The sequence below is a fragment of the Prinia subflava genome, chromosome 3, assembly GCF_021018805.1.
Source record: "Prinia subflava isolate CZ2003 ecotype Zambia chromosome 3, Cam_Psub_1.2, whole genome shotgun sequence".
Classification (NCBI taxonomy): Eukaryota; Metazoa; Chordata; class Aves; order Passeriformes; family Cisticolidae; genus Prinia; species Prinia subflava.
This window is the reverse complement of record NC_086249.1, coordinates 92,657,011-92,670,881: the sequence shown is the minus strand read 5'-3', so window position 1 is coordinate 92,670,881 and position 13,871 is coordinate 92,657,011. Positions and strand designations below refer to the sequence as shown.

The following is a 13,871-nucleotide window of genomic DNA, read 5'->3' as shown; positions in this document are numbered from 1 at the left end:
TAGCTTCACGTCATATGTCTTTTTCCTGAAATATTTAAACTGTGTGTTTAAATTTGTGTTTTGGCTGATCTGTGTCCTCTCATTTTTATTGTTACCTTTATTCTAGGTGAGTTATTCAGAAAATGTGCAGAAGAAGCTAGAGATTTTTCTCTGAACTATTAGGTTATCAAAAAACATAATATGCAGATTTCTGTTTTTGTTCTTTTTAGAAACTAATGAGTTTTAATAGATTTTACTGAGTCCTTGTGGATTTTCTTTTTACCCAAGGCCATCATGTTGTGAGTAGCTGGGGCCTTGAAAATAGAAAGCCATTATTGATGTAGGGCACTGTATACTGAATATGCTGTATTTCTTTAGGCATGCAAATGAATAAGGATTTTGATGCAGGTTTTAAGTGTCTTGCTGCAATTTCAAGAACTGTTGTCTGTATTTCTTCAAAAAGAAATTAAATGTAGATGATCACCCCTATTTGTCCATCCTCCTTTGTTCTCACCAATAATTACCTGTTGAAGCCATCAGTCAACTTCAAACACATTTGTCCTAAATGACAATCTAAAGGGTGCTGTGTTCCTGCAAAGATGATAAAACCAGGTGATGCCACAGAACACAGTAAAAGCTCACCCCTATGTTATGTGGCCTAAAGTTCACCACTTTCAGGAGGGAATTGTTTGTGAATGACCCTGACCTCTGAGGACACTTCAGTAGAGAATCTGGTGAGGCTTTTCAGTGCCCTATAGAGGGTTTTTTTTAAGTCACTTGTTTGAAGAATTTAAATTACCAAAAAAAAAAAAAAAAAAAATCTGTGGGCCAGATTTCTAGCTCTGTCCTTATTTATGAATGAGAACAGAAATTTGCTTTTCAAAGTGCAACAAAATCATTTGCAAGAGTATACAGAGGCGGCAGGAATAAAGTAACATTTTGAACCGAATAGCTTTTCTTCTACTGTGGTGGAAGACCCATATGAGCCTCTTAATAGACATCTGTCATTTTGGACAAATATAAGCTCCATTTTTTTTTCTTAAAACATTTAAAGTCATGTTCTGCTTGTTTGATGCCCAGAAAGCAATCTGTCCACAGATCTGATGTTGAATTACTGACTATAGCACTTACATGCCAGCTTTGGACTTTGTCCTGAATCAAGTCAGTCATTCTCCAGATGGCTGAAGGTTCAAGAGAAATACTCCAAGAAATGTCATTCTGTAAGTACCTGTATTTTCTTAAAAATTATCTGCTGGGCCAGTGTGTCTGGTCTTTGAAATGAATTGTGGTAAAAGTGAAAAGAAAACACTGTACCTCTGGAGTGCACGTGTATGTGCAAGGGCCTGTTTGTGTCTAAAGGCTCTAAAATGCTCCTGCCATGGGAATACCAGCGGAGTCTCCATGGTTCTCCCCTGGTGCCTGCAGTGCCTGTTCCTGCACAGGACTTTCCCTGGGCCATGGGAATACCAGCAGTCTCCATGGTTCTCCCCTGGTGCCTGCAGTGCCTGCTCCTGCACAGGACTTTCCCTGGGCCATGGGAATACCAGCAGTCTCCATGGTTCTCCCCTGGTGCCTGCAGTGCCTGCTCCTGCACAGGACTTTCCCTGGGCCATGGGAATACCAGCAGTCTCCATGGTTCTCCCCTGGTGCCTGCAGTGTCTGCTCCTGCACAGGACTTTCCCTGGGCCATGGGAATACCAGCAGAGTCTCCATGGTTCTCCCCTGGTGCCTGCAGTGTCTGCTCCTGCACAGGAATTCCCCTGAGCCATGGGAATACCAGCAGAGTCTCCATGGTTCTCCCCTGGTGCCTGCAGTGTCTGCTCCTGCACAGGACTTTCCCTGAGTGAGGGCAGAGCAGATTTGTCACAGCAGTGAAAGCTGCACGTTGTTGACTGTAATATTAACTCTATCTCTTTACTTGTTCCTCTGTGGGCCACAAAGGTCACAAAAGAAAGGAGACACCAGTGCAAACTGGAGTTTCCCTCCATCCTGTGAAGTGTTGCCATACATCACTGCAAAAGTTTAGATGAATTTTGACAGAAAATACTGAACACAGAATCTGATCTCTGTGCTAAGCACTCCTTGCTGCAAAGCTTAGTGACCCACTATGTTTTAAGTGGCCTCTTTGTGTTGGCCTAAGTGTGCTGTCTGTTCTGGACTCAGTGTATGTTTTCATATTTGCATATCATTTAAGCACTTTGCATACAGTTTAGTCACTTTATATTGTGATTTATCCTTTAATTTTATAGATTTTTGTGAATCTTTGTTAATACTCCAAATTCTTATCCATAAAAAAACCTCGACCTTCTTTTTGAAACTTGAAAAATCAGTGGATGCATAATCCACTCACCTCTCTTGTGTGTAAAGTTTGAGTTTGGTAAATTATCTTTATTATTCTGTAGGTCAGGAGCTCCATGAATAATGTGATCTCTGTCCTGAGTTTGCATAAGCAACTAACACAATTTATAGCTGGAACTCAGTGAATAAGCCCCTGAGAAATTACAGATTAAACAATGATTTATCTTTTGCAGTGGTAAAAAGGCAGACTTAATCTTTTTTATATTTGTTAAGGTATTGAATCTCTAGATAAATTCCACTTAAGAACATCGGTTCACATAACTCTTTCAAGACATGCAGAAATGTTCAGTCCTGTTTGTGTATCTGTCCATCTCCATGCTGTCTCTTGCCCTTGAAAAATAATCTTCCAAGTACTAACCTAATAGATCCAAGGTCTTCTGTTTCCATAAAATGCAAACATTGTCAGAATGGAGCAGGATTTATGCAAGGGGTGTGGGACCTAACATGTCTCATTTCTCACTGTTCTCTCATTGACCTGGACTCCTACAGGCTGCACCAGCCCCATGCATAAATGAGATTGCCTGCGTTGGTGTTAAGGCAGTCTCCACTTTGAGATATTTCCTAGACTTCTAGAAACCCCAAGTAATTCAGACCCTTTAATACAGTTCAAAGGTACGAGTTGCCTGAAGTTCTTGCTTTTGGAGCTGTGCCCTTCAGCAGGCTTGGTTGGTTTCTAACAGAGACAATTAACACTTTCTGTTTACAGTGGCCAATATTAAATAGTTGGACCAAGACCAGTCATAATAAATGATTGTACAGAGGTGCATACATTACATACAAAAGGATGTATATTAATGTAATATCTTTGTTCTCTGGGGCAGAAAGGTTGCCAGCATGTGGTCAGGTCTCAGCAGTGTCTCATAGGTAGACTTGCATGCACTGAAAGCTTTGTGCTTGGAATTCCTTGAGGGTCAGAAGCTCATAGCTAAAGGACTGGTAGAAAATTAAGCAGAAGTCCCAACAAGGACATGCTAGGCTCTTGATGGAAGACCTGGAATGATTAGATTCTCAGAGGAGATTATATAAATGCCAGAGGAAAAAGTTAATGTTCTGGATTGAAAAGGATGTTTGGATCCCCTCACTGAACCATATGCTTTATTAAGAGTTATGTGTAGGGGCCAAGACTGAGGGATGCAAAAGCAGGAGCTGTGTGGAATACACTTCCATGAATTGACATTGACCATAAATGTAGTTAAAACTGTATGTCTATATATAATGTTATAAAAATGACCTATGTTGGTGTAGTTCATCTCCTAAAATGAAAGAAAAAACTTTAAAGCAAAGATTTAATTGTTAAAGGTTTTCTTCCCTAGGAGGATTTACTGTGCACGTTCCTAGAATAAATTGTTTTGATTTTGATAGTCAATGGGTGTTCTCCCTGAAATAAACAACGGGGAAAGATAATTAGTGTGAAGCAGAGTAAAAGCAGCATTTAACTGTTGCTCCTAAACATAGCCACATCCACAGAGGATGAAGTTCACTCGGTCATGTGTGCTGTGGATTAATCAGCTTTGCTTCTTTTTATTTTGGAAGGTTTTGCCAAGTCATGGGGAAAATGTGCTTTCTACATCTGGTGCTGGTAGCTGCTTCTATGTGGAATAATACACTATTCCAGCAATGCATGAAGTGTGGGTAGAGCAAAGTGGAGTTATTTAGGTTAGTCCTTGATAGCTGCATGTCATGTTAGTAAGTCAGCAACACTTATTTTTTGATAGAGAGATATATATAAATGCAAAACTGCAAATGTATTCTTCTTTTGTTAAATGCTTTATGTTCACTTTGCTCACCATAAAGAACAGAACAGAAACAGAAACATCCTGAAGATTCTCCAAATCTTCACTTATGGAGGACAGGATTACAGTGGTAAATGAAGATAATATTAAAATTTAATATTACTATCTAGGGAAAAATAATTTAGACCTGCTGTGGTAATAAAAGGATATGCTGGCAACACCTCATGCCTCCATAAGCATTGTTAGGAGACAGGTGTATTTTCTTGGTTCTCTAACTGCATCTTTGCTGCACCTCAGAGCAAATCCCAAAGCACTGGTGTCTCTTTTGCAGTTTCTATTAAATTAGACTTGAAATGAAAACAAAGCTAATAAAAGGAATCTGCAGAACCATCCCTGTAGATACATGTGCAGTGGGAAGTTCAAGGTCTGTGCTGCGCTGTACAAATTGCCACCTCTGAAATGGTCACCCACCATGCCTCTGTACCCAAGTGTGAGTCTTTTATTTGTAGATTTTTTGTTTTGTTTTGTTTTATCATTTCTTCTGTGATTAGTCTTCAATTTTTTTTAAGGACAGTTTGTGAGAGCATATTGACAAATCCTTATCATTTTCACTTCAGGTTCCAAAAGAAAACTTTCTGGCTGACGCTGGTTTAGAAGCAAGCTCTAATTTTTTTGTCATGCTTTTGTTTGGGTACCTAGACAAAGAAGTTAATTAACAGTTTGATTATAGGATTTTTTAAAAAAATCTTTATTGGCTGCCCCATCTGCAGGCAGTCACTTTGCTGCAGAGATCCATGGCTTGCAAAAAGGCCATAGTGGAAGGCAGGATGTACAGAGACTGCTGGGGCTTCCTCCAAAATGCCATCCTGTGACCTTGAGTCAGGTGAAATTAGGGATTTGTGGCTGCTATGGACTGGTGCTGTGATGAGGAGCTCTGGCAGCACAAGAATGGCCTTCAGCAGTGTACTTCAATACCCTGAACTGGCATTAAAGTGCACTGCTGAAGGAGCCTGACATGTTCCAGGTAACTGCCACAGTGGGATAATCATTCCAACCTCCCTCTTCTCTGTGAAGCAACATTTTAGTGCTGAGTGCTGATGTGGGGGCTCTGGGGGTGTCTGGCGTGTCTGGAGGCAGGACAGCCACCCATTGCAGAGGGGAGGGTGGCCAAAGAGCCTGAGCATGAAGACAGGAGCTCAGCCTGGTGTGCTCCAAGTTACCTGGGTGCTCACATGTGGGAAGATCTCTGTTTTCTGCAGGTAATATTTGCCAGTACTGGCTGCTGCACCCCTCGGTTTTAAATGTGCAGCACGGGGTGCTGCTGCCAAGGTTTGATCAAGTGTTGAGCAGGAAAATGAACTGTGGAGCACTCAGCCACAGGCCAGCTCCTTGCCTGCCCCAGGGCTCCACAGGGCTGCCACTAAAGCTCTCCCTACCTGGGCACAGGAAAGCAGCTCGGTGCTCCCTTCGCTTTGGCTGTCTGTGCACTGCAGCTGTCACTGGGGAGTGCAGCACAGCAGTGACATCTGAAAACCACCAAAGCATAAGATCACTATTCAGTGCCACACACCAGCCAAGCCAATTAACTCGAACAGGAAGTGGGGTTTAATGTGCATTTGGGGATTACAAGCTAGCTAGAGGTGGGAGAAATGGGTACTTACAGTTCCCATCTGGTCTGCTCATGCTAAAAATATCTGAATTTCTCAGTGAGATGCTAATGTTTCATTAAGCTCTGGTTATCTAATACCTAATAATCAATATATAACATCAGCAGATGTTGATACATAGATGTGTATTGTCAGTCCGGAAACACTTTTAATTAGAAATTGAATTGTGCTAGACTACACTATACACATAAATACAGCTATAAATGCTCATGTGTGTTAAATCTGGGAGAAAGACACTGGTTAAGTCTCCGCACTCCTTTCTGCCTGAGAGGTTACAGAAGCACATAAATAAAACAGCAGTATAGAACACATATTGGACACAGTGCTGCTGACGATGTCTGTGCACTACAGATACAAAACTTTTTTTCTTGTTCATTTTGGTAACAAAAATTGTTACCAATAAATGGAATTTCTTTCATCTTGATGTGTATGTTCCTAGAATGAAGCTGTTCAGATTGAATTTGCTGTGATGGAAAAACAAATTTATCTGATCCTAAAAAGTTACCCTTAGATAATTTGGGGAAAATAACAGTGACTTGAGGGTTATTGTCTTACAGTGAGGCTTTTTCTTGCAGAAGTCAAAGTAAAGTGAATCAGACAAGCAGTATATACAGGTTTTATAGCTACTCTCCTTCCAAAAAATGAATTTTCCTTTCAATATGATAGTACATGAATGATAGGAACTTTTTTTTTCAGACTTGGGTGGAGTAAGCATGGGCTTGCTGGTCCTAACAAAGTATTTCCATGTTTTCTGTTTTAACACAGTCATTCTGCTAAGTCTGTGAAACTAGTGTGTGCAAGTTTATCAACACATACATTGTAAATATAAGCTGGGACTGTCACTGATTCAGGAGATAGGCAGTAAGTGAATGAAAGAAGAAAAGTATTTCAGTCATGGAAAAAAATTGTTTAATGTATAGTGTTCATAGCTTTGGGGTTCAGGGGTTTACTTATTTAGTATAAAATTTCCAGCTGGTGCCACCTTGGCAAACCCTAGAATTTTGAAAATGTTAACTGTGAATTAGAAAGAGTATTTTTGTATATTTTTTTTATCCTTTCCAAAATGCACAGTGTTTCCTTCTAAAAAGTTGCTGAACAGGCTGTAGAAGGGAAGATCCTACTTAGAGATGACAAATGGGTCTGGGGTCTAGTGGTGTTTGAAAAATACAACTATAAATGTTCATGTGTGTTCAGTCTGTGAGACAATCAAGCACTGGTTAAACCTCTGGACTCCTTCCTGCCTGAGAGGTTACAGAAGCACATAAATAAAATATTAGTGTAGAAAACATGGGCACAGTGCTACTGCTTGGTGTGGGTTATGTGGGGGGCTGTCCAGCAGGGACCTGTTCAGTAAACTAAATAAATAATAACACTAGATAAATTATCTAGTGTTTTCGTAAGTAAAAACATTCTGCTGATGTATCTTAGCATTCTCTGAGTGCTCTTGAGGTGCATCTGCTGTGTCTGCCTGATACTGGAGTCTCCTTGGAGCACTGTTAGGGCTGCACACACGTTTGTACACAGTCCCATGGAGCTGATTAGGTGTCTGTGGGCTCGGGCAAAACTGAGATCTGCCATTTATATTTTAGCTTTTTTTTTCCTCCCCATGCAGTAATTAAGTTATTTCTGTTAATGTATGTGAACACAAATGACCTATGTATACTCTATGTATCATTTCAAGGTTATTTGGCCAGCATTTTGGGGCAATTTCACTCTAAACTTAAATAAACATACCAGTAGGATATATTTTGCTACTGCAGTCTTTGTGTAAGTATGTTTTACATCTGAAGTTCTTGATTCTAATGGGTAATTTGAAAATCCAGGGTGAGGAGCAGGAGCGTAAGGCAGGCGTCCTAATTGTTTAACCAGAGCGTGCAGTCCCTGACAGCTTCTCTGTTCTATCTGCCAGGCCACCTCTCAGACAATTAGCCTGGGGTTCTGAAATGTCACTGTGTTTGGCAACTGTTTGTCTTTAATGACTTCATCCATGTAACATCTTTATAACAACAAATAGCTATCCTGGTATTTTAATTAGACATAATGCTCCTTTTGCTTCTTTTTCTTTTCCGGTTATATTTGAAATCCAGCCTGGCAAATACTTAATTTTATTCTTATATCTGAAACTGGGGAAATTCTGATTCTTTGTATTTGGATTTTTGAATGCAATAGAATAGAGAGCTTTTTAATTAAAGAAAATGTAGAAAAATATATTTATCAAAAAGGACAGCAATCCACGAAATCTTACTGAACCTACCTGCAAAGCTCTTGTGGTGTTTGCATGTTGCCTCTACCTGAAAGCCTCTCAGCTATATAATAATTAAAATTTAGGAAAAGTGCATTTTGCCAATAGAAAGGGCCATCCAGGTACAGTCCCATGAAGCTTTGTAACTATTTTGCCCCTCAAAGTATAGTTAATAGCTGAAAACTTGAACATTTCTTTCAGAAATACTCAGAGGGAAATGGTGACAGGTGGAAAATGTCTGTTCATTATTGTCTTGAAGAGCAATCCCAAGGGAGACAAAGCAGGTTTTAGGGAGCAAAACTTCAGTTTTGTAGATGAAGTTTGTTATTTGAAACAACAGCGTTTCCAGCAGAACAGTGGGTGTAAGTGCAGTGATGTCTCAGGCTCATCTGGTCCCAGGCAGGGCCACCCATTGACAGAACTGCATCCAAACCAGGAATTTCACTAATGCAGCTGCACCAGTGTAGGTGCCACATACTGTGGCAAAGGTCTGAAAGTGTTGGGCAGTGTCAGGTAGAATGGACAAAGGTCTAAATGTGTTCAGTGTGGCCATGCAGGATGGCCAAAGGTCTCGGTGTGTGCACACTGTTACACAGAGCTGGTCTCAGATGCCCAGCTGACTTTTCCTCTGTCAGGATGCCTGACAAGGGCTTCAGTATCTGCTATGTATAAATACATTGTGAAACCAAATACCATGGGGTATTGAAGAGGACAGATGGGGGTGTAGGTTCAATAACAAAGTGTGAAAAAAAATGGTTAGAGCCCTTACCTGCTGACAAATACTCAGGTGTGAATTTCATGAGAGGAGATGCCCAAGCAGCCTCTTGGTCCTTTTGAAATGTGGTCTCAGCTTCCAATAACCTAATTGTCCTGCCTGAGTACTTGTTTTCTCACCAAAAACAGGATATGGATTTCAAATGGCAGAGCTTGCCTTGTGTCTCATCAGGAGAGGACAGCCTTCCTCTGTCTTGAGCAACCACCAAGAGGCTTTCACAAGCAGTATGTGGAGCAGAGCAAGCAGTATGTGTGGACATGTTCTGGCATTATTTCATCAGTCTGAATAGGTTTGACTTGCCCATAAAAAAGGGTTGAAGCTGTGATTACATTTGAAACACGTTGGGTTTTACTTCTGTGGATATTTATTTTTAAGTAACATGGAAGTATTGAAGGAATCCTGCAGCATTAGCTGTTATATTTTAGCTGCAGGTCTGCTGCTGACATTCAAGCTGATTTACGTTATGGTCTTTATCTTTAGAAATGCTCATTGTAACAAAGTCCCAGATGAACAGCTGGCCCTCTTCAATCAAAAAATGAGGCACAATCTCAAGGAATTAGCCCAGTTCCTAAGTGCAAGCCTTTGAGAGTGGGGACTGTGCAAAGGAGACTTTTGGGGAGGGCTGGGAGATAGAGCAAGTAGCAGCAATGTGTATATGTGCATTTCCTGAGAGTAAAATCTTTGATGTTAATATTTAAGCAGTTTCCTTATTCCGCTGCAAGTCTGGGAATAAACGTTTATTAGGGAATTCCTGCCAGTATCCCCTTGTGTTCATTACTCTGGTTGGCAGAAGAACAACCAGGCTGCATTTACGTCCTGACTCTTAAACATGTTGTTAGCTGTTCCGTGCCTCTCTAAGTGAGGGATCAGAGGCTTAGCTGTAAATATGAGGAAGGCTCAGGATAAAGCTGCGTATACAGACTTAACCCGAGGTCACAGCTCAGTGAGAGCGACTTTGCCGTGGGGTTTTGTTCGTTCAGACCTTCTCCTGCCCTCTGCTGGCAGTTCCCTGTTACGGGACAGGGATGCCCTTGCTCTGTTCCCGGGATGGAGTTACCTGGGCCACCTTGCTGCTTGCAGTCTGCTTTGCCAAACGGTATTTAAATTCCTGTCATTATTGAAATTCCTTGCCGCAGGTAACTGCTGTGCCCACTGCATTTATAATGTTGTATGAATGTTATATGAAGATGCATAAAGTAGGGCAGTTTCGGCCTTTGAAAATCATCCCAAGGTACAAGCTATCACCCAGGGATCAGTTATTCTGTCCTTCATAACTATATTTACTTTCTGAAGGCAAGCAAGTTTCTGACTTTTGGCAAGCATGCTGATTTTCAAAGTCAAGTACTTGATTCAAGAAATGCCAGAAATTGAGGATGCCTGTGCTGTTTTAATGCTACTCTTGCCATCTTGTGTTTGATGCCTGTATGTATTAAACTGCAGTTTTTGTCCACTGTTTTTTTTTGGTGTTTGTTTCCATATTGGTGTATTGCATGTGTAATGAACAGTAATTCCATGTATTTTTAATTTCACCTGTGACATAGCCACGTGTGGAGTGCTGTTCTCCAAAATGCCTTCTTCAGGTGTAGCTCTGTGTGCTTTTCAGTTTCAGAAAGAAATGAAGCAAGAAGCACTAATAACTTTGAACTTGGTTTAACTCTTGTGTACTGAATGAATAAGCAAAAGGACCTAAAAGGAAAAAATGTAATATATATGTAAGAGCAGTCAAAGTAAAGATTGTACAGACTGTTTCAGTTTGGATACATTCTCATTTCTTAAATATGTGATATGACAGACTTGATAATCTTTTAGTATTTTATGAATTGGGTAGAGATATTCAAATGCTTGAGAAAGCCAACCTGAAAAACTGTGCATCAACTTTGGATAGCAATGGGGTTGTGAGCAAGGCTTTTACATCCACTTCTACCAGTTGTGTTTGTGAAGCAATCAAAGTAGAGATGAGTTAGCTGTGATAGGAATAATGGGATGCATTTTTGCTGGTGGGTTTCTAAGATAGTTACTGTAAGCAGGAGAGTGATGAGAATCAGTGCAGGGTTTTGTGAACAGTTCATGCACATGAACTCTCTTGCTGTTCCTCTCCATCCCTTAATTTACCCCCATTCTAGTTTCTGCACTTTAGGCTCTCCTCTCCATCTGAGTTGCATCCTTTGCCACAGAAGACCTTAACTTGAGCCTCTGCTTGTTTCTTTCCCCTTCTCCAGCCTCCTTGTTCCCAAGCTCAGTCTTCCATCTCTGGGCTCTTGAGCCATCTGAATTTCACATCCCTCTGCTGCTTCTAACCTGAGTTGTAGGTTTCATGTTTGTTTGACTTTAAGAGACCACTGAAAACCTTTCCACTGGAGCTGTAATATATCTGTGCTGACAACAGGATTGACTTTCTTGGCTACTTTTTGCAGGCCCCTTCAAAGCAGCTACAACCTTTGCCATGGTTGCTTTACTGAGCTGCCATCTCTTGTCTCCATCTTCTGTGTTAAATCTGAAAATAAATGTCAGCAAAGTGAGCAAACAAGTGGACTAGTATGGAAGTAGGATGAGTCTTTGGTAATAAATAAATGAATATGTATTTGACCCACAAATTGAATTGTAATTAACCAGCTGGGAGCTATAATCACATTTTTCCAGGGGCCTGGCTGCCTTCAGGTTGTTGCAGTCTGTGTGTGCTGGGAGGATTAGAGATGGTGTTTGAAGGTGCTGCTTGGGGAAAAAGCAAGCTGTTATTGTAATGGGGGACAGCTGAGACCCTAGGTTTGTCACCAGGGCCACTGAGGCTGGCTTTCAGCCTTCCTACAGAACTGTGCATTTTATAGAAAAGTATTTCCTATGCAAAATCCTTGCTCCCACAGACAGGATGCCTTTGGAAAGGAGCCTGCAAGTGTGACTTTTCAGGAAGGTAATTGGGGTTACAGTCCATGTAATTTTTCCATTCGTATTTATCTGATAAAATCAATAAGTGCAGTTCTCAGAGCAAAAGGAAAGGGACTTAATTAGACTTCAGTAACTCAGTAGGGAGCCCAGATAATGATTGCAAATGATGTAAACTGTGCTGTGAGATAGCATGCCTGTTTGCCCTGCAGCACTGCTCAGACCTCAGGAGATCCTGAGAAGAGAGGGAAAGGAGGGCACTGGAAGCCCTGTCAGGTGTTTTGAGAGGATACCATCCCCTGGATGGTCTGTCAAGGCACTTGTTGGTGGCCTTATCCGTGCTGTTGCACAAGGTCCATCTAAGGTCCCTTTGGTGCATGTCCCAGGGCATGCAGGTGACCCCAAGGCACCTGGTGTGTCACACTCTGCCTTCCTGCCTCCTTAAACTGGGCTTTTCAGCTGCTCATGCTGTGGAAAGAACTGGGGTGTCTGGATCCAGGTATGAAACATCCTTAGGCAACCTCCTCCTAAACAAGTATCCTACTTTTAGACACCAACTCCAGCAGGAAACAAAGTGTTTCCTGCCTGGGAAAGAGGGCAGGAGGGGTGCTGCTTCCATAGCCTCATCCAGCAGTAATTGCTGGTTGTTGAAATGAGCTGGTGCTGAGCAAGGAAACTGGGGGGCTGTGGTCAGCCAGAAATATGAAGGCTGGGACTCCACGTAGCTGCTTACTGCTTTTGTGAGCTACCTTTTTCTTTCTAGCCAAAAACTTTAAAATGAGCTTGTTAACAAAGATAAATGCACGTTAATCGCATCCTCACGGTTCTTCCCAAGGAAGTTTCAAGTTTTGAAACAAACACTAACAGTGTGCTTGTTTGCTCTGAGGAGCCAGGCATTTGCACTGATGAACTGTGCCTGGAGATCAGCAGTAGGTGGGAGACTGTGCTCAAGAGGTGCCCAAATCCCAGCTCGTTACCCGCCCTCATACAAGAGCAAAATTGGTTTTGTTACTGGTGTTATTACATGCAATAGTTATGATTTCTTTTTGATGGATTCTTTTAATTTCTTTCAGATCCTCCTTTAGTCTTGCTAACAGCTTTTTAAGGCTTTTTTTTTTCCCTCCCTCTGTCTTCAGCTATTGATGGATTTCTAAAAACTGATGAAAGACAAAGACTGGCAAAGGAAAGAAGAGAAGAAAGGGAGAAATACCTTGGTAAGTTGGCAGGAGGTGTATGTATTATTTATAGATATGTTTTAATAGGCTTAAGTAGCATAGCATTTTTTTTTGTTCTGAATTTTAAATCTTGTTGTTCAGTTTGTTCCTAGTCCTTATCACTTCTTTTAACTTAAATTATAAAAAATAATTTTTCTCAATTTCCATTTATTATTTTATATTTACAAGTTGACTTCCTTCTTTGATTTGTGTGCCTTTGAATATAGGTTTATGTTCAAGATACTGCTGTTATGATTCTGGTTTGTGAAAATACCAAATAAGCCTTGAATAATACTCAGAATAATATGTAGGATGATTTGGTAAAGCAACCTCAATTTTAATCTGTTCAGTTTTAGCCATGTTGAAATATATAATAGAGTTATTCAGTACAGCATTAAAGTGTGTGCTTTTCTGTAAGTTGTAAAAGGGTTAATCTTTCAGGAGAATGATAAAAAACATTATTCAGTTCCTGAATAACTTAAGCAATGATTTCAGATTTTGTTTAAAGCAATCAGTTATTTTTTAATCTATTAATATGACCAGGGTTGCGAGAATTGTAAAATAGATATGAGAAAAGCATAAATATATATTTAAGGGGAGAGGATGTATACATAATTAAAATATACATATATGTGTGTGTATACACATATATATATACACGAATGAAATATTCTGTTCAACATTGATTTGGACTTCCTATATCTCTGTCTGTATGTAAAAAAGTATTAAACAGTTAACTTCACTTTTGCTCATTGTAATGACAAGAAAGGTGAGTAGCACTGTTTCTAGAGATTACCTGACAATACCTAGCAGAAGGAATTGTCAGTGTTTTATGATTTTTGTAAAATTTAAGGTAAGCATATATTTTGAGGAAATGTCAACTAAACAAGTTTGGGCACCTGCCAAAAGAATCATAGGAAAATACTGATTTTCTTGCATTAAATAAACAAACTGTTGATCATTCCTTTGCAAAGTCTGGGGCTTCAGACCAGTGACTTGACAGTTTTCATTACCATGGGCTGT

The 13,871-nt window shown here is 40.4% G+C and overlaps 1 protein-coding gene across 1 annotated transcript in view; it reads left to right on the top strand.

Moving 5' to 3' along the window:
• Positions 1–13,871, top strand: part of MAP7D2 (MAP7 domain containing 2) — an 80,885-nt gene that overhangs the window by 32,044 nt on the left and 34,970 nt on the right. Inside the window, exon 2 of the mRNA XM_063392921.1 lies at positions 12,771–12,848. Coding sequence (XP_063248991.1) covers positions 12,771–12,848 — 78 coding nt within the window. The remainder of the gene's footprint in view (positions 1–12,770; positions 12,849–13,871) is intronic.